At 46.2% G+C, this 20,563-nt stretch overlaps 1 protein-coding gene across 1 annotated transcript in view; it reads right to left on the bottom strand.

The window, feature by feature from the left end:
• Positions 1 to 1,582: 1,582 nt before the first annotated feature.
• Positions 1,583 to 20,563, bottom strand: part of LOC148453686 (calpain-8-like) — a gene marked incomplete at its 3' end in the record, with an annotated part of 52,210 nt that continues 33,229 nt past the window's right edge. The window contains exons 8-17 of the mRNA XM_088461860.1: positions 18,546 to 18,620; positions 16,835 to 16,992; positions 13,083 to 13,258; positions 10,567 to 10,578; positions 8,789 to 8,994; positions 5,098 to 5,134; positions 3,952 to 4,014; positions 2,568 to 2,625; positions 2,382 to 2,446; positions 1,583 to 1,651 (exon numbers count right to left, since the gene is read on the bottom strand). Coding sequence (XP_088317986.1) covers positions 1,583 to 1,651; positions 2,382 to 2,446; positions 2,568 to 2,625; positions 3,952 to 4,014; positions 5,098 to 5,134; positions 8,789 to 8,994; positions 10,567 to 10,578; positions 13,083 to 13,258; positions 16,835 to 16,992; positions 18,546 to 18,620 — 919 coding nt within the window. The remainder of the gene's footprint in view (positions 1,652 to 2,381; positions 2,447 to 2,567; positions 2,626 to 3,951; positions 4,015 to 5,097; positions 5,135 to 8,788; positions 8,995 to 10,566; positions 10,579 to 13,082; positions 13,259 to 16,834; positions 16,993 to 18,545; positions 18,621 to 20,563) is intronic.

Raw genomic sequence — 20,563 nt, 5'->3', positions numbered from 1 at the left:
TAGGAGCCGCGATAAGCTCGCGGACCTATGTGTTCTCGCCCTTTTTTGGGCTAAAAAACGGCACTTATCGTGGATTATTTTTCGGGACACATCAGGTCCCGAAAAAAACCCTGATAAGTGCCATTGTCAGGCGGACTTCGGGGCTAATCAGATAGCCCCGAGCGAGCCCCTGGCGAGCTAATTAGCCACGGTAATTTACCGCTGCTAATTGGATATGGCCCATAATCTGATGGGAGAGATGATGCGGCTCGGAGACAGCCGTCCAAGTGTTAGAAAACTGGAGCTGCATGAAGGATCTGGCGATGTGCGTTGTGACAAGTGAGGAAATATAGGGGCTGATTCTGTGTCACACGCGGATGAATCTGATTTAGAATGAGCCTCATAGGGTTTAATCTGTAGATGCAGTGAGGTGCGGCCACCATTATCCGGGACTTCTAGCACCACTATAACACCCATATAACACCAGTGAGAGAAAGGAGGGGAGGACGGACCAGCAACAGACTCAACATTGCCCCAAAGTGGAGTACGGGGAGAGGGAACGGCCGGGATGTCACGGTGGAATTTGCAGTGATCCCATATCTGGCAGGAGATACAGTATAAATGGAAGGATAGGGATGGCCATCAACCATTGATGGTTTCAAAACATCAATGGCTGCTGTTGATGTTAACTAGTGGTTCTCTGCCATCGATGGATGAGTGGGAGCTGTTGGGTTTTTTTTTTTGTGGCAGGATGAGCTAAGCCTTGCCCCCTGGTGGGCACTAAGCCCCACCTCATTTTTGATTGGCCCGCCATATACGCAGCAGAGGTGACCATAGAGGGGGTGCAATACCTGTTTTTGTGCCATCAATGGTAATCACCGATGGGTCCATAAATGGTAAACATTGATGGTCACCCCACCAATGGCCATCCCTACAGTAGGATGAGAATTTACAAGCAAAGGTCCCCCCCTAGCTGTAGCATACACAACTGCAGCCAGGGAAGTGACCTTGTAACGTCCAACACTACCCATGTGGAGAAAGAATGGTTGGGTACCAGGCTACAGTCTGGCCGGGGATATGTGCCATAGGATGAGAATGTGCTAGTAAGGGTCGCCCCCTAGCTGTAATAGACACAATTGCAGCCAGGGAAGTAAACTTGTAATGTCCAACACTACCCATGTGGAGAAAGCATGGGTGGGTACCAGGCTACAGTCTGGCATAAGTGTGAAGCCAAGTGGTAGGCGAATGTCTGGGGAGCCTCATTTACCAATAGAGGTGGCACGCCTACAATATTGCTATTTTAAAAACATATGGTCAGTGAAAGGGGGGTTGTTATTACCCCCTGGCTTCAGTCTTAACCAGTGGTGTCAAACTCAGGCCCTCCAGCTGCAATGGAACTACACATCCCAGCATGCAGTGCCACAGTTTTGCTATTAGGGCATGCTAAAACTGTGGCAGGGCATGCTGGGATATGTAGTCCCACTGAAGCTGAAGGGCCCGAGTTTGACACCACTGGTCTTAACAGATGTTGTACAGTATTCAAAGAATCCATAATAAATGTTCAGACAAAGGAATTAGCTATAGTAACAACATGTACACTTACCATGTAATTCTCCAGCTTCATCCAGAGGATCTTTAACTCTTCGTTACTCAGTGTCCCGGTATTGTCCACCTTTACTTTCCCCAGTTAAGATTTAACTTTTTACCAGTCAGCGACAGACAATTACACATTAACCAGATCTCTGACCAGAGAATACATCTATATAACATGTTACATGTTGCACCTTTATATATACCTGAATGACATGATGTTAGTGAGAGCACCAGCTCTCAACGCCGGCTCCTGATTGGCTTTGAATGATCACATGACACTACATTGTTGTTTCCCCACTATGGGCAGCAAAATGAGGATCCGATCAAATCTGGGGATTCAGGGGGAGATGTATCGAGCAGTGCCAAGCGGGGAGAAGTGCCCACAGCAGCCAACCAGCTTCTACTTATCATTTTATAGAATGTACCTGATAAAACTTACCTTGAGGCTGATTGGATGCTATGGGCAACTTCTCCACCAGTCCACTTCCCCACTCTTTACACTGCTTGATACATCTCCCCCTCAGACCACTAGGCCTGCAGGACTGTATACTGCACGTGGCCACTGATTGGGTGGCTGCTGAGCTGTCCAGTTATGTCCCACGTTCACGTTCTGATTCCCCATGCCCTGTCCTCCGGCTATGAGAACTCTCTGCCCTCCTTATATACAAACAACGCTGCCGAGTGGATATTATAGAGGAAAGATGGGATTACAGGGCGTGAGGCCCACCACACATTATAAAGCTATAATATAATATATATAGTGACATCTTATAGTAATGACAGTATCACATGTATCTGGGGAAGGATACATCCAGCAGATTAATCATTTCTCTGCATGTTCTCAGACTGAATCCGTTGGATTTGATATCAGGATCTGCACATAGAAACGCGTTGGGGAGAAATCCAAACATAGATTTTAGAAATGTATTTACATTTTACACAATATAATCAGAAACATACGGGGTTATAATACATCTACTGTACACACAACTTACGCTGCAGTAATCTCAGGTTCAGGAAACCCTGCACATCCTCCACATTGTATTCACCATTCTGATGGGAGAAACGCGCAGTGAAGATGCTCTAAGTAACAGATCATTCACAGCATTTAATATGGAAATGATACAGCTGTAATCTCAGGGCTGACAATGCTATAAAATCTGTTTCTGTGATTATATTACTTATTTGTGTATTGTACAATGGGTGGATGCAAAGGACAAACATTTTGGTGACTTATATGGGGAAAATGAAAGACGGCAAAAGGTGATTTATGAACGGGGAAAATGGGAACCTGCAGCAAAATGTTACTATGCCTGATGTGCGCAGCTGGGCAAATAGGGGCCGTCTATCCTGAATACGGGCTAATCACATTACTGCGCCTGATTCTGCGCGCCATGGAATAAAAAAGATTTTACATTGCAGAATGTGATTTTTGAATAAACTCCAAGGCAGGGGTAGGCAACTTGTGGCACTCTAGCTACTGTGGAACTACACATCCCAGCATGCCCTGCCACAGTTTTAGCATGCCCTAACAGCAGCACTTTGTCAGGGCCAGCTGAAATGCGTAGTTCCACATCAGATGGAATGCCGCAGATTGATTCCCCTGCTAAGAGGTATGAGGACTATGTAAGGGCGAGAGTGGTGGGAGATATTAGATTACATATGGATTAGTCCAGCAAAACTACTAAATGTTTATCCTTCTCTGATGAGGTGTCAGGTATTACTTACTTATCATTAAACAAGTGTTCCCAATACTACCCCAGTCACACCACACGGCAGGATGAATCGCTCATCTCGATTTATAGCTACCGATAGTCACAATGTAAACTCTCCGCCTGTACGGAACCACGGAACGTGTCCTATGAGGCACAGGTCCACCATATAATATACTGCCAATGTTGCATGAAAGCATTATGCTGGGTACACACTGGCTGACATATCGACCGTTAAATTGAATGGACGATATATCGTTTGTGCATCGGCCAATGTGTACAGACGATATGTCTGTGATTGAGGCCATTCACAGACATATCGTGTCAGCTCTGCCGATGGCCGATGTATCTGCAGATATATCTGTATATCGTGCTGTGTGTAGGGGCCGTCAGCTGACCACCCGTACACTTACTGCAGAGGCCGCGGGTGACAGACATCAAAACTGGGTGGGCACATGTAAATGCCCAGTCAGTTGTGCCGTCAGGCATGACACATCGGGCCGACGATTGGTAAGTGGGTATGCACTTACCAATTGTCAGATACGACGTACGGCCGATCCGTCGTCCTAGTGTGTACCCACCTTTACAGCAGATCACTTCAACAAAATAAAACTGATGCCCCAAGTCACAAGAGCTGACAATCTAACATAACAATAACATACGTTACCTCTTCACCCTGATCCTCAAATCCAACATGAGATTCTGTATCTGGAGCTGAGTTCAATAAAGGCTTCAAGGAACCCAAAAACAAAGAAACAAAAGAGTAACAAAAACTAGGAACTGAGAAAACCAAATACAGATTTGTCTGACCATATGATAAACAAGAGAACCTTTTACTCTTCCCAAAAGTGAGTGTCAGCAGCCTTATGTCTTTTTAAACTACTAGAGAGTCCTCATGAATCTGTCTCCTCCTTATTATTTGTATAAGGTCACTGCTGCCATATGCGTCATAACAAAGCAAATGACCGGAGGGATATATATTTTTTTAATACCCCATAAAAATCATGCTTTATAATAGCGTGTGGGTAGTAGCTTTATACTGTAGAACAGGTGGTGGCTATTATCTGGGGATCTCCCGCCATTGATTATTAGAACTAGTAGTCCTCCATGATAATTAATATAATAACATAAAATGTTGGGAATTGTGACAGACATAGGGCCTGATTCAGAGCCGCTTGTAAGCGGCCGCACACTCGCTGCTGACGGGCTGGCTATTCAAATTCCTCGCCTGCCCTCTATGTCTCAGCGAGCGAGAAAAATGTGATCGCATTTCATTGAAATACCGCCCCTTGCCGCTCGCAGCTAACGTCATCTCCAGGAAGTGTTTAAAGCCATCGTTAACATCGAGAGCCATCGGAAGCACACGCACTGCTTGTGGTAGACCTTACCCTACCGCAAGCAGTGCGAGTGCTTCTTGTCAAATTACACCTACTGCCGCGTCATATGACGAACCCATGATAATTGTGGACGCCCTTAAAATGCCGTTTTGACGGTCAGACACACCTGCGTTAGCAGCACCACTCCCCCGTTCACAAGTACATTCCCCTGTTACCCCCCACAAACGCCACTATCTGCCACTCAAAGTACCGCTCACCCATTGTTTTACGAGCGCACGATTTCCCATCGCACAGACTGGTTCACGCATGCGTATTCAGAACCGCACGCATGCGCAGACAGGAGAAAATCGCTTAGAGCGAGCAAGTGGACGCTTACGAGCGGCTCTGAATCAGGCCCATAGATTTATAACACTGATGATTATAAGATGCTGTAATTGTATGAGAAAGCATAAAATAATACCAGATGAATAATTTACCTCATATAGACGTGTATCCACCACATTTCCAGCGTCGCTAAAATAAAATAAACGTCCATTAGTGAGAATATTTATCCTGTTAATAAACTGAATATTGAAGCATGAAACTTTTCTCCCTCATGATATTTATCAGTAGGGAGTGATGTCTGATCCCAGCTGCTGGCAGCTGCCCCATTCCCTGGTCCTAACATAAAGAGGACCCCACGTTCAGTGTTTTATCTTCCAGACAGACTGGTTTGTTTGCATTGTCCTATTATACGACAGCAGGTATACAGCTCAGGTCAGTGCACTGGATACAACAGCACACAGTATACAGCTCAGGTCCGTGCACTGGATACAATAGCACACAGTATACAGCTCAGGTCCGTGCACTGGATACAATAGCACACAGTATACAACTCAGGTCAGTGCACTGGATACAATAGCACACAGTGTACAGCTCAGGTCAGTGCACTGGATACAATAGCACACGGTATACAGCTCAGGTCAGTGCACTGGATACAATAGCACACAGTATACAGCTCAGGTCAGTGCACTGGATACAATAGCACACAGTATACAGCTCAGGTCAGTGCACTGGATACAATAGCACACAGTATACAGCTCAGGTCAGTGCACTGGATACAACAGCACACAGTATACAGCTCAGGTCCGTGCACTGGATACAATAGCACACAGTATACAGCTCAGGTCCGTGCACTGGATACAATAGCACACAGTATACAACTCAGGTCAGTGCACTGGATACAATAGCACACAGTGTACAGCTCAGGTCAGTGCACTGGATACAATAGCACACGGTATACAGCTCAGGTCAGTGCACTGGATACAATAGCACACAGTATACAGCTCAGGTCAGTGCACTGGATACAATAGCACACAGTATACAGCTCAGGTCAGTGCACTGGATACAATAGCACACAGTATACAGCTCAGGTCCGTGCACTGGATACAATAGCACACAGTGTACAGCTCCGGTCCGTGCACTGGATACAATAGCACACAGTGTACAGCTCAGGTCAGTGCACTGGATACAATAGCACACAGTATACAGCTCAGGTCAGTGCACTGGATACAATAGCACACAGTATACAGCTCAGGTCCGTGCACTGGATACAATAGCACACAGTATACAGCTCAGTTCACTGGATACAATAGCACACAGTATACAGCTCAGTGCACTGGATACAATAGCACACAGTATGAGGGTGGAGTTACCCTTTAAGTACCATAGTTTGAAATTGTGTTGAGAGTTCTTCCTCTGAAGATCTGCCTTAAAGGGTGACACCTGTATTGAGGTGCAGTCCACCTAGGGAAGAACTGTATCGCACATAGGGCCTGATTCAGACCCATTCGCTAGATGCGTTCGCATGCAGCTGTCAGCTGCCAAAGTATGCAAGTCCCACGATCGCACAGCAAGACATTGGCACGCCCACTATGCCTTAGCGTGTGATTGCGGTGTGTATTTAAACGCTCACCAGCATGTAATAAGACGCACACTTTCCCATAGTAACACACGTCATCTCCAGGACGTGAATGCAACAATCGGTAACATCAAGTAACATCGGACCAATACGCAGTACTTGTGGGTGACCATACCCTAACGCAAGCACTGCGAGCACTGCAGTGTGTAATACAGCCACGTGACATGTACCATGACGCTGCGTCTTAATTATGCACGCCCCTGAAACGGCGTTTTGACGCTCAGGCACACCTGCGTTCACAGCACCACACCCCCGTCTCTATCGACCATCTCCTGTCAGCACCCACAAACGCCACATCCTGTCACTCATGCTTGCGGGGCCTCTGAGTACAGGAAGCGACCGCAGCATCTGGTTCGCGCTCGCGCATTGCGTCTTATATGCATCCGTAGATTGCGAAAATTGGCCAGCTACGTGCGAACGCAGCTTTGCGAACAGGTCTGAATCAAGCCCACAGTACCAATGGTATACCAGTCATGCCTTCTCCAGTTTATAGACCATGTGCCGACTGTGGGCCTGATGCAGATTTAGTGCACATTTTGTCACAACTTAAAAAGAATTCTGGTCGGCAACAGCAGCTAATGCGCCAGACACTTACGTCCCACTTGTGCCCGTATTGTCAGACATTTATATTGTGCGCAACAGACACATTTGTTATGAGGAATCAATTAAACTGCAAAAATCTTTCTAATACAAAAAAAACAGCTTCACATGTTGCACTTGCAAAAGCCTAAAACAAAACAAAATATCTGTATAATAAACCAGCTCAGAATAGCATCATGTATCAGTTCCAGCAGAGCATTCACAAGCAGCTAATCACAATCAGCTCACTAATGCTGGGGACCATCATTATCACCTCCAGTATCTGTACCCGTCCCTGACTACCTGCAGATGATACCAGTCTGCACCAGTCTATACGTGCCCACAATTGTGTGAATTCATGATAACTGACATGAGAAGGTGACAGTATCGGGCATAGCTGCATGGACGCATATGCGCACACTGGGGGTGATTCATTAGTGGAGGGAATTAAAAAGCTGGATGCAGGCGTATAATACCCCCTGCTGCACTTGCCATCCAAGGTCACAGGCTGGCATAAGCATTGCAACCATGGGTCACGATGGTGGATGGAGCCAGCCAGCTGAGTAAGCCTCACCTGAGGCTGGCCGGCCATTCCCTTAAAATGGGGACGACACGCCCTAGTTTCCGGGAACGCCCCCACCCCTGCCCTGTAATTGCCTCTGCCTGTCAATCAGGCAAAGGCATACGGGGGCCTGCGTGCGATAACATTTGCAGGACGGGTCCTGCGCACACGCGGATTCCTGATAATCGTGAATCTGTGCTCGGCATTGCACATACATGCAGTGTTACGTCAGGCCCGTTGTTTAGGATGAGCACAGTGCAAATTCACACAAGGTACGTCAACCGGCGCAGTCCTCCCTCTGCGTCAGCCCCTATGTACTGTAGCGGCTCCCTGAATGACTGTCAGTCAGAAAATGATCAACTTAGAGTCCCTGATGCAAACAGTGTGGACTGATAGGTCTTCAATAAACAAGAAGACAGAAGTCTATAGGTCAACAGGGTCAATGTGTTAACAGGGACATTAGGTCAACAGGTAATTGGTTGACAGTGACAGGTTCGACAGGGTTAAAAAGTCGACATTCAAACGGTTGACACAAAAAATGTAAACTTGTTTTTGTTATTTTCGCCTAGTCATAACCCCAAGCCTAAGCCTAAAAATAACCGTAAAAATCATGAATAACCATATGTTGACCTTTTTTTGTGTGTGTGTCGACAATCTGAGTGTCGACCTTTTAATCTTGTCAACCTATTAACCTTGTAGTCCTAAGTCACTATCGACCAATTACCTGTCGACCTAATGTCCCTGTTGGAATATTGACCCTGTTGACCTTCTGGTGTTGACCTATTGATTGCCTACCTTTGTATTGTAGACATATTATCCGGATACCGGTGCACACATATGATCTGTAACATATCTCTAGTTCTGTATGTTGGATGCAGATCTCTCTCGTTGTACAGTAGGTGGAGAAGTGTCCTAGACCACCTGGGAATTGTCAGCTACACCCTTGGTCCTAACTCAGCCCCCAGTTCTAGCCCATTCTCCCAGGTGACAGCTGGTATTATGGGTGTAAGGAAAGCTAGTGATTGGTTGGTTACTTCCGCTCACAGTAAACGCTTCTTCCACTTACAGAGCTGAAACGTTTTTCTCTGTGAAGATTCGAAGGCAAAAACCGGCTTCTTCGTTGGGATTGTAGGTTGTTGTGACAATCAAGTATTTCCCGACAGGAAGCTGGAACCGGTCTGACACCTCCCGGTACTTTCTGTACACGTCTACGCGAGGAACCTCTTTATTTTTCTTGAAGAAATCCTTCCCCACCGGGAACTCTGAGAAAGTCTGACACAGATATGTAAATACACAGCTTAGTTATACAGTTTAAACAACCGCTACTTGTTCTTATTGTATATTTACCGTATTTGTGATTTTCTGCACCGTTTAAAGAAGCTTCATTTTGGACCTGTCCTTCCATAATACAGTGCATAACCCATATCTAAATGGTGGGGGTCCCTCGTCTGTCTCCTCCATGTTTTAGAGCTTAGGGAACCAATAAAGTTTTCTTGAGCCTTTAAAGTTTGCCAGCGGTAATGTATGTCTTATGTGCAGGGTTACCCATGGTGCATAGTGTTGGGCCTTTATGTATCATTCTACCATCATCTCACTGATGTAAACGCCCAAGCGCTGTAATTATTGGCAATGACTGAATACATTTCTGGCCACATAAAGATGCATTAGGAATTGTATAACACTTGCAGATCTAGACCCAACAGTATACACCAGTGAGGCCAACTTTCCACATTGTAGACCAGTCTCTAAAGGTGTCGTCCAGTCTTAAAATAATTGTTGCCAGGGAAGAACAATGGACATGTCCTTTATTTAAGGCTAAATTTACTAGCGCATAAAATACATATTTAATATGGTGACTTCCAGTGATCTGGTTATGCTGGGGGGGTTATAACTCTACGTTGTAAATGTACTAAGACATTGGCAATATTAGTACATATACACTCAAGGGAAAAACAACAGAACCAACTAAGTAATTAGGAATTATTATGATACACACATACAGATGGACCATGATTGTTTAGGACTGAGGGCCTGATTCAAAGCCGCTCGCTAGATGTGTATGCAAATTGTGTAGGCAGTGCACTCGCACAGCAATGCATTAGCACGCCCAGTATTTCTTAGAGAGCGATCACATAGTGTATGCAGACACCCACCAGCCTGTACTAAGACGCCCACTTGTGCATGTCATGTCCAGGAAGTGTATGCAACCATCGGTACATCGGGTAACATCGGAGGCGATCGCAACGCTTGAGGATGACCATACCCTGCCGCAGGCACTGCGAGCACTTCAGTGTAAGAACAAGCCAGGTGACGTCTACTATGATGCTGTCTTATAATTATGTACACCTCTAACATGCCGCTGAGATGCTCAGGCACGCCTGCGTTTGCACCTCCACTCCCCCGTTATTGATGGCCAGCCCCTGTTACCACCTACAAATGGCTTCCCCTGTCACTCACTCTGCTGGGCTGTCTATGTTCAGCGAGCGAACGCATTGTGAACTTTCACTAATGTATGCACATGCGCACTGCGATGCATACACATGCGCACAATGCATACCATCGGCAGCAGCGAGCGTTTGCATCTTAGCGAGCAGGTCTGAATCAGGCCCTGATGTCACAATCTGGTGTAAGCGACCATCGATCCAAGCAACCTCGCCCCCAACATTCTATGTCAGTGCTAAGGGTCAGCGGGAACATCGCCATGAGACTGGCACTAACTCGCACATTTAGTTATAAACAATCGTGCTCCATCTGTACATACAAAGGGGAAAAGAAGGAATGAGACAGAGAAAGTCCTGTATATTCCGGAGTGTAGAGGACACCAGGACAGCAGGAACATCATACCTCATTGGGGATCTGCAAAATAGGACGAGGAAGGAACTAAGTATCAGCCTCATAACAAATATTACATTTCATATACAGTGTGTGTTGTCAAATCGCGGGGGTACATCCAGAAGCCCTGTATGCATTTTGGAGGAATTGACTTATTTTTTAATACCAATCTATATTTATGATACAAATAGTAATTTTGGGAAACCGAGCGCCATGCCCATGTTTCTCAGTTTATTAGACTGATTCTGAGTTCTACGTAAAGCCGCGGGCGGCCATGGAAGCCTGTTTCACTACCTTACGCTAATGTGAGAATCTGTAGCGCTAATGCGGGGGTTCATGCATCTGCAAGTGGAAACCCATGTTGCCCACTGATTTGACGCTGGCTGCCGCAACTGTCATCATTGGCATAAGCTCTTACACAGGCCCCATACTAGGTGCGAGAGATCCGTCAGAAACAGGCTGTCCTCCCCTTTATGCACAAACCGCACATAGCTTTAGATACACGCCCATGGTGACGTGCGATCGCATTGTCACCGTCCAGGTGCTAACCTAAAACGTCCTATTACAGGGAAAGAAGGATCGGTCCGAGTTCCAATCGACTCTGAACAGGATGGACATATGCAAAAATGCGAAAGTTTATATCTGTGCATGCGCCGTTTTGCAAAAACTCGCCATTTGTGTCCGTTATCAGAGATCCGACCAACACAGAATCAGCCCCACTGTGTAGCAGAATACATCTAATATTAATTGTAAAACAAAAAGTTTTCATATAAGCTCAACTATACACAGTTCTGTCTGATACCTATACATTGATAAAATTGTACTTGGTTGATTAATGATGAAATTGGGTTTGTCATGATGCTCGACATAAAGGACCTGGTACGTGTCAGTATTTGTATAAGCTTGTACTGTATGTAAGTTCTAGATCATATGTATTTTCTGCTTTTGTTAGATAGTTGTTTTTGTCGTATGCTATAAGTCATCTTTATTCATTGGTTTTATATTATCTAAGATTGTACTTATTTAATATATTACATCTCTGGGCCTGATTCAGAGCCACTCGTAAGCGGCCGCTCGTTCGCTCCGAGCGATGTTCGCACATCTGCGCATGCGTATGGGTTTTAGTACGCATGCGCGAACCAGTCAGTGCGGTCGAAAATCGTGTGCTCGCAAAATAGCGAATGCCTGCTAATTTGAGTGACAGAATGAGGCGTTTGTGGGTGGTAACAGGGGAAGGTGCTTGAAAACAGGGAGTGGAGATCCGAACGTAGGCGTGCCAAACGGTCAAAACGGGCGTTTTAAGGGTGTGTATAATTAACAAAGCAGCGTCATCGACCACGTCACTTGGTTGTCTTTTAGCCTGAACTGCTCGCATGATTGCGGTAGGAAAATCCAACCACAAGCACTGCGAGCAGTTCAGACGCCTTTCGATGTACTCGATTAATCAAATAAATAACGGAGATGACGTAGGATGCGAGCGGCCAGGGGGCGTTTTTTCCAAAATAGTGAGCGCATGTATCGTTCGCTCGTTCAGACATAGAGGCGTCAACAGACCGCAAAGAGCGAGCGCTTAATTTAAATAGCCAGCCCCTTTTTATGAACGAGCGTCCGCAAATAGCATCCGGCTCTGAATCAGGTCCTCAGTTTAATAAGTTGATGTTCTTATTACACTAAATAGTTATGTAGCCTGTTTAGAAGAGATAGAGGACCTCATTCAGAGTCGGTCGTTGCGGCCGCTCGGTCGTAGGGGAAAGGGGCCGGATATGCAAATGAAGCGATCGCAAGTTGCGTCTCTAAGATGAGATTGTTACCTTAACGACCGAGGGTAAGAAGCTAAATCACGCCCCCTTCTCGATCACAACACACGTCATCTCCTGGGATATAAGGATTAAGCGCGACCACCGGGACCCATTGGAGCTGATCGCAGAGCTTAAGGCAGACCATACCCTCTCTTAAGCACTACGATCAGGTCAGTGCAATAACCACCATGTCACGTGTGCCATGACACTACTTTGTTAATTATGCACTCCCATTAAACGCCGTTTTGACCGTTAGGCACGCCTGCGTTCGGATCTCCACTCCCCCGTTTTCAAGCACCTTCCCCTGTTACCACCCACAAACGGTTCATTCTGTCACTCAAACTACCGACCTGGCTGTGTTCAAGGAGAGAGAAATTTCTGATCGTAACAGCTAGTTTGCGCACGCGCATTGCGAATTTTACGCATGCGCAGTTTAGCGAACATCGGCTGCGTACGACCGAGCAGCCGCAATGACCGACTCTGAATGAGGTCCAGATTGCTTGGCTGTGTTAACCCTTTACATGATGGTGTGTGACATGTTAACTCTTTTATCTATCAGAATGCACAGTGTGAGCAATTGGGTAATTACATCGCAGGCTATTATCGGCCTTCTACAGTAGATGGGGACGAGCGGCTTACCTGACAAATTAAGGTGGTCGATCACCTGACAGATTGGGATCAGGAGGGACTGATACCTGTTGAACCAATCCAATAGAACCTGACACTAACCTTATATATATAGTAACCAATCATAAATAAATCCTCTCCTTGGGGTTTCTTCCTCCTGCGCTCTTTCTGCATCAGACTCACGACAACCGCACAGCGCGGTGCGCCTGCGCTTCCTTTGTGGTCATCATCTGCGTCCTCCAGGGTGATGCGGAACTGGGGGTTGGTCCAAAACGTTGCTATTTGTGAAAGACGAGTATTAATAGGAGAAGAGGACATGTGTGTAACAGACAATTATAAGAGTGATTAATGGTATAGTTATAATTCACCAGTGTTGCTAATATTTTTTATTTATTACCAGTTATTTAATATACTGTAGGTATAAATAAAAATATAACATAAATAATACCAGGAGATTAGTGAATATTGTTGATTGCACTTGTTCTCTCTTAACAAGAACGTCCGTTTCAGTTGTCTGCGTTCCCATTAACAGGGTGTATCTGTCCATTAGCCAAATAATTCTCATGTCGGCTTCCTGCATTGAGGTCTCTTGGCCTCACAAGATATACTAAGGGGAGAGTGGAGAGATATAAAGTACCAACCAACCAGCTCCTAACTGTCATTTTTCAAACCCAGTAAAGTGAAAATTAGGAGCTGATTGGTTGGGACATTATCTCCATCCACCTTATCTCTCCCCAAGGCTTAGTACATCTCCCCAAAAAACCTTTAGTCCTATGTATTGTCTACGGCTGACTACACAAGTTGCAGTGCAAGCTTGATCTGTAAGCAATACGCCCATATACTGTAGGTAGAATTGCACAGATATGATTGTACTGACCTGATGAGATTGGACTGCAATGGAAACTACAGTATCTGCACATATTACTGTGTTACTGTGAGGTCGGCTGAGGACCTTACATGAGTGTGGTGAAGTTTATTGGCAAACCTGTAATTTATCCTGCTGGATCAATTCAAATCTCATCTGATACAATGTGGTTGGCTTTACAATGACTGGTCAGTGTGGTTAAAATGACCCAAAGACCAAGCCATATTTTTATGCTGAAATACTTTATGCCGGGTGCTGTTATTAATATGAATAATATAATTTATTACACAGTGAAGTAATTGTTCGGGAGGACATATTTTGATGCAGACTCCTAGGAGGTAAATCTGCTAAGAATGGTATTTGGTCGAGATTGCAATCTCAGGTGTGTTTGACCATTTTTTTCAACTTGCAAAGTTACTAAAGGAAAACTAGGGCGATAAATCATGAAACTTTCTACAAAACTTGGTTGAGAACATAGATAGAAATAAATACTCTGTCGGCCAAACTCGTAAGTACTTTTAATAGCCAGGGATACAACTCCGGAATTTACCAAGAATCGTGATTATAATCACGGGTGTAATTTTAGCAAACTCGCTCCTAAATAGAAGTTTTAAATAGACCCCCTCCTAAGCTGCCAGTCTGGCAGAAACATACACACATCAGTGTGATCTGTGCATATTTCTGTCTCTAATTATTACTCTCTAAAGGGTTAATTTAAGAAAAAAATACGTAGCCCCCCTTCCCCAAAGCATAACCAGCGATTCTAAAAATATGGGGGGGGAAATGAGTAGGGTTCACCTGTATTTTCTAACCAGCACTGGGCTCTCAGAGCCAGTCCTAGTTTTAAAAATAGGGGAAAAAATGTTGTGGGGTTCCCCCTATTTTTAAAACCAGCACCGGACTCACTTCTAGATGGGGGTGTCATGCCACAGCCAGGGGACCCTTCCTACCAGGTCTCCCCAGCCAAAGCATTAACACCTCGAGCTGATCATCCCAAACCAGGGAACTCAGAGAAGGTGGGGTACCCCAAATAAAGGGGTCCCTCCTCTCCTGAGCAACCCAGGCATACGCTAAAGCCCGGGGCTCTTCCTTGCACCCCTGGCCGGTGGGTGCATGGGTAATAGTGTCAAAAAAAGATTTATACTATTGTTTTTTACAGTGGAACTACAGGTGCCAGCGTGCCTGCCCTGTGGCACTTGTCCAGTAGGCTCCCCAGGACTTGACAAAACAAAAAAAAAACGTGTTACACGGACCAATTCAGGCATGTAAAGATATATAACACAAGAAAAACCTGGGCGCCCAAGTGAACCTGTATTGAGTAGAGCTCAGAGGGTGTGGCTGCCAATATGCAGAATTGGAGATTGCCTGTCTCCAATACAAAAGCAGCTAAAACAGAGATATACTGCAAAGGCGCTAAACCAACATGAGCATGTTATCAGACCAAAATGAAAATTGTACAGTGTTTATTAAACAAGGAGTAATATCATAAATTAATATCAATATCAATTACTCCCGGGAGTACATAAATAATATCACATATATACCATAAAAACAATGGTGTTATTAATAAGAATAGATAATTAATATAAAAAATAAATAAAAAATAAAAAAGTTCTGATCCATACAGCTGAAAGTGGGAACTACAGGTCACAAATGGCGATGAAATATCCAATGTTCATTTGGAATAAAGATAAGTCTCCACACTAATGAATAAATCCGCAGATGGAATATAATTTTGAGTATTGGTAGAGATATATGAGCAATGTGCTCTGAGTACTCACCCCGCTGATGTTCCCTGTCAGACTCCAGTCTGTAGGAAAAACGTGAAGACTGCGGGATAGTCCTCTGTATCAAACTTCAATTAGGAGATACAGCATCGTGGATCCTGCGACTTTGTGTATGGTAAGCTGGCCCGACTGCAAGCGGGTTATCCGGGGAGGCGACTCCACGCAGTCGTGCTCACCTGACTGCTGGTATAGGTCCGCACACGGGCTCTGTACACTGGATGACTCCGTAGGTGAAATGCTTGCTCCAGCAAGCTTACCAGATAGTGAGCAGATGTGCGGCAGATAGTGAATAAGCCTCCAAGAGGAGAAACACCTGGACAGAGACCGGGATGTTTTTGTCATTTGCCTGGCCCGCCAGCCAATCAGAGGCAGAACTACAGTTAGCGGCCGCTGATTGGCCGTGACCCACGTGGCTGACAGTCGACATCATGTGGGTCACAGCCAATCAGCGGCCGCTAACTGTAGAGCGGCCTCTGATTGGCTGGCGGACTCGGCGAATGACAGAAACCTGCCGGTCTTTTTCTTTTACCGGAGTAGAGATATATGTGGTAACACATATATCTCTACATGTCCGAAATGGCACAGGCAACTCGTTTTTGTGTTTTGTCAAGTCCCGGGGACCCTATGTCATTTAAAAAAAAAAAAAAAACATTAACCCTTTATTTATTTTTTATCCCCACACAAGCAGCCTGCACGTATCTCACTGATAAGTGCAGGCTGCATGTTTGGGTGAGTTTGGCAGCGGTCAGAACTCGGGGATAAACTCGTTCACATGACACATACACAATCGAAAAACTTGATTCAGCTGGAAAAAGTCACCCGAGCTTCAACCATGCTGTGAGTGTTTAAACTCGGGCCAAACACAATTCTTAGTAAATTTACCCCTTAGACTTGATCTCCTGACCTCAGGCGATTAAGAATGTCTGGTCTGAGTAATATATTGCTGATTATAGTGGCCAAAATATAATGAGAAATGGAAAATACAAATGGATCCTGAGCTTACTGGGCAGTGCACTTTAACCCCGCTTTCCTGTGTCATATCCAAGGGCAAAGTGAATAAATAATTACTCAAATTTGGCCTATCTAGAAAAAGTCGCAGGAGGAAAGGTATGAATTAAATTGTTAAAGGAGGAAAACCCCTTCATGCGTTTATTTATATATATAATAATAATAATAATAATGTTAGACAATATCTCTCTTACGGTTGCCGTTGCTCCCTCCTGCAGTGCATCCGGCTGTCCAATTCCCCTTAAATTCTGTTAGGCACCACCTGTGATTCTCATCATTGCAGACAGTGTCCAGGTTCAGGTGACAGATTTCCACTCGATAAAACTCATCTAGGAAGGAGGAAAATGGCAGCCTGCCGAGAGAAAAGAGGAAAATCAGGGAGCAGTCAGTGGGCGACCTCAAGGTAAGAACCTCTATTTCTCTGCTCCCTGGTGCTGTTCTCTTGTTACTAGGTATATTCACGTCACTGTCACTATCCCCACAATCCCTCTAACGAGAGCTGAGAGATTACTGTCCTAAGCCGACAAATCATTTAGGAGATTAGAAAACTGACTTTATTAGGCAATAAGATTGATGAATGATACAGGGAATGAATGAGGGTTTATCCACAAATAGGGCCTGATTCTGAGTTAGACACAGCGGCAGGCTGGTGAGCGTCTGTTGCTGCAGTCGTGTCTGCGACTTTATTCTAACGCTGCTGCAAAGCCCTTTGCTGGTGCACAGCTGTGCGTCCGCATGTGCAAGGACTGAGACACCCACTTTGTGCGCTGAAATACCGCTTGGTGCGACTCTACGACTACAATCGGGACACATGCCCTGCGCGACATATGCACAGTACAAAAGAAAAAATCACCCAACTACATGGACATAACGTGCTACATGGAATCATTGCCGTATAGTTTGTGTGGTTTTATTTGCAATCTGAATTGGAAACGTAATGACCAGCTACAAGGGTTTTGCTGCTAGAGAGATTTGTATTCATCCTGATAATCTGATCATTTCTCAATATTCACACGCTGCTCCCACAGGGACCATGGGCCTCATGCAGATTTGGGAATAGAGTAATACCTCTTTTCCACTAAAAACCCGGGTCCGACCTGGGTTTTCAGACATGGTTCCAACCAAGGTCAGACACCGTTTACACAGCACCATCGATCTGGGTTATTCTCAGGTCAGCCCCGTTCACACTGAACCTGGCTCTGCCCTGCTAAACTTGTGAGGTTATAAAAAGTGGGAGGTGTCTGTTCCACAACCACCAATCAGCTTATTTAAGGCATGACCCAGGACGGATAACCCGGGTTGCGCCGTTTACACTGCACCATTACCTAGGTTCATCATAGGTCCGACCCTGGTAGCTACCTGGGTCACTTGACCCGGGTTCTTTTTCAAGACCCGGAAATCTGACCCTGGTACTGGGTGACTCAGTGTGACTCTGGTACTGGCCCAGTGTGAACAGCTGGACCTGGGAAATAACCCAGGTCCAGACCCTGGTGTAAAAGGGGTAAGACTCGGCTCCGTCCCATGCTCACTCTGTGTTCAGTTTCCCGTGTTGAAGCCGGGTTTTGGGTGGAAAAAGGGGGGGGGGGCAGATGTAAAATGTGCAGAGTTAGATCTGGGAGCTGTGCATCCAAACTGACATCTAAATTGCAGTGTAAAAATAAATCTATCCAACATTTGTGGGCTACATGCAAAAGCAGCCAGTATTTACCCTGCATGCAAAAAAAAAATGTTTGTATCTGCACCCCTTACATTGCAACGTGGTTTGTCCAGGACTTGCTCTATCTTACTCTATTCCCAAAGCTGGATCAGGCCACATGTCTAGTGTCTGTGGTACAAGCCTGAACCCTGCCTGGGGCCAAGGAATTGGGGCAATGAGTTGCTTACAATCTAACAGTGTTTACTCACCATGTTTCTCCATCATCGTACTTGAAATTAAGCTCCGCTCTCACTTTTGGATCAACCTCACCCCATTCCGGGGCACTGCAAGTACAAGAAGGGGGGAATAATATTGTGGATTCTAGCATAATAATATTATAATGTAGACAGATAGGTAAATAGATATTTGGGCAGTGGCGTAACTAGGGCAGGGCGGGCGGGGTGCATGCCCTGGGCGCCGTTGGACCGGCGGTGTGGGGGGGCGCCGCCGGCCATGGTACCGGCCCGCCCGCCCTAGTTAGCCAGTGTAGCGCCGACTGCAATGAGTGCGGTCAGCGCTACACATTTACACAGGACCGGCGCTAGGCTTCCAGCGCCTGTCCTGTGCTGCACGCCTGAGCCCGTTCCCTCCCCTGAGCGCTTGCCCAATAGCACCAGGAGGCGGGCTCAGGCTGTGCATTACACACGCATCGCCGCCAGCGCTGGCGGCGATGCGTGTGTTAAACAGCAGCCAATGAGAGTCAGATAGACTCTCATTGACTGCTGCAGCACCCACTGCAAGAGCCGGACTTCCGTCCGCCTCCTGCAGTGGGTAATGGGACTGATGTCATGACGTCTGTCCCATAATGCTGAGCGCGCCCGCCCGGGCGGGAGCGGCGTCGCGAGCTGGACCAGGAGCAGGAGCAGAGATTCAGGTAAGTATATTTTTATAGATGTATATATATATATATTTTTTTTTTTTAACCTATCTGCACAACGGGGGAGGGGGGTGGCTACTACTGGGGGGACCTCTACTGGTGGAGGGGTGGCTACTACTGGGGGGACCTCTACTGGGGGAGGGGTGGCTACTACTGGGGGACCTCTACTGGGGGAGGGGTGGCTACTACTGGGGGGAGCTCTACTGGGGGAGGGGTGGCTACTACTGGGGGCGCCATTGGGAGGACCTACTCTACTGGGGACTACTACTTGGGGGGGAACTACCACTGGGGGCATTATAAAAGGGGCCTACTAGAGGCACTGCACTCGGGGGACCACTACTGGGGGCAATAATAGAAAGGGCCACTACAGGGGGCACTGGATAGGGGAGATCACTACAGGGTGCCTGCATAAGGGGACCACTACTGGGAAAACTGCATGGGGGGGACTACTGCTGGGGGCACTATATAAAGGGCACTGCATAGGGGAGGGACTACTACTGGGGGCACCATATAAAGGGCACTGCATAAGGGGATACTGCTACTGGGCGCACTGCATTGTGGGGACTGCTACTGGGGGCACTGCATAAGGGGGAACACTAGGGCACTGCATTTGGGGGGCCACTACTGGGGGTACTGAGTAAGGGGAACTAATTGGGGGCTGTATAAGAGGGACCACTACTGGGGATACTGTATAAGGGGCACTACTATGGGCTTGCATAAGAGGGACCACAACTGCATACTGGGGGTACTGTATAAGGGGTACGACTGGGGTTAAGGTGCATATGGATAGGAATGGTCAGCGTGAAAATAAAGGGGTGTGTCATGTTGACACGCCCCATTTTTAAGTGACCACGGGGGGGCTCCGTTTTCAAATTTGCCCTGGGCTCCAAATACCCTAGTTACGCCACTGTATTTGGGGTCATGTGTGGGGAGGTGTTGGCCAAACATGTCTGCCTGTGTTTCACCGGCAGATAACATTCGTTACAGTATTGTAACCCGCATTGGGTGCTGTTATTTATGTTATACAGATAATACCCTGACCACATACATTACAGTATGATAGTTTTTATTATTCTGATTTTTAAAAAATGGCCACGTGTATCGTAGACAAACTGACAATCCGATATAATTCAATGGTGACCAATAGATTTTAGGTGGAGATTCCTCACCCAAAGGGATCAGATTAAAGCTGACGGAAGTATGCATATTATTATAGCCTAAGAATAAAATCAGTGCTGGAACACGGTCCTCTGCCGTCCTGTGTCATACCCCTTTTCCACCAAAATTCCGGGTCTGACCCAGAGTTGGAACAGAGGGCCTGATTCAGAGCTGAACGCTCTGACCAGAGCG

Source organism: Taudactylus pleione, unplaced genomic scaffold (assembly GCF_031769625.1).
Source record: "Taudactylus pleione unplaced genomic scaffold, aTauple2 ptg001117l, whole genome shotgun sequence".
NCBI lineage: Eukaryota > Metazoa > Chordata > Amphibia > Anura > Myobatrachidae > Taudactylus > Taudactylus pleione.
The sequence above is the reverse complement of the archived record's forward strand: the minus strand, read 5'-3'. Positions and strand labels throughout refer to the sequence as shown.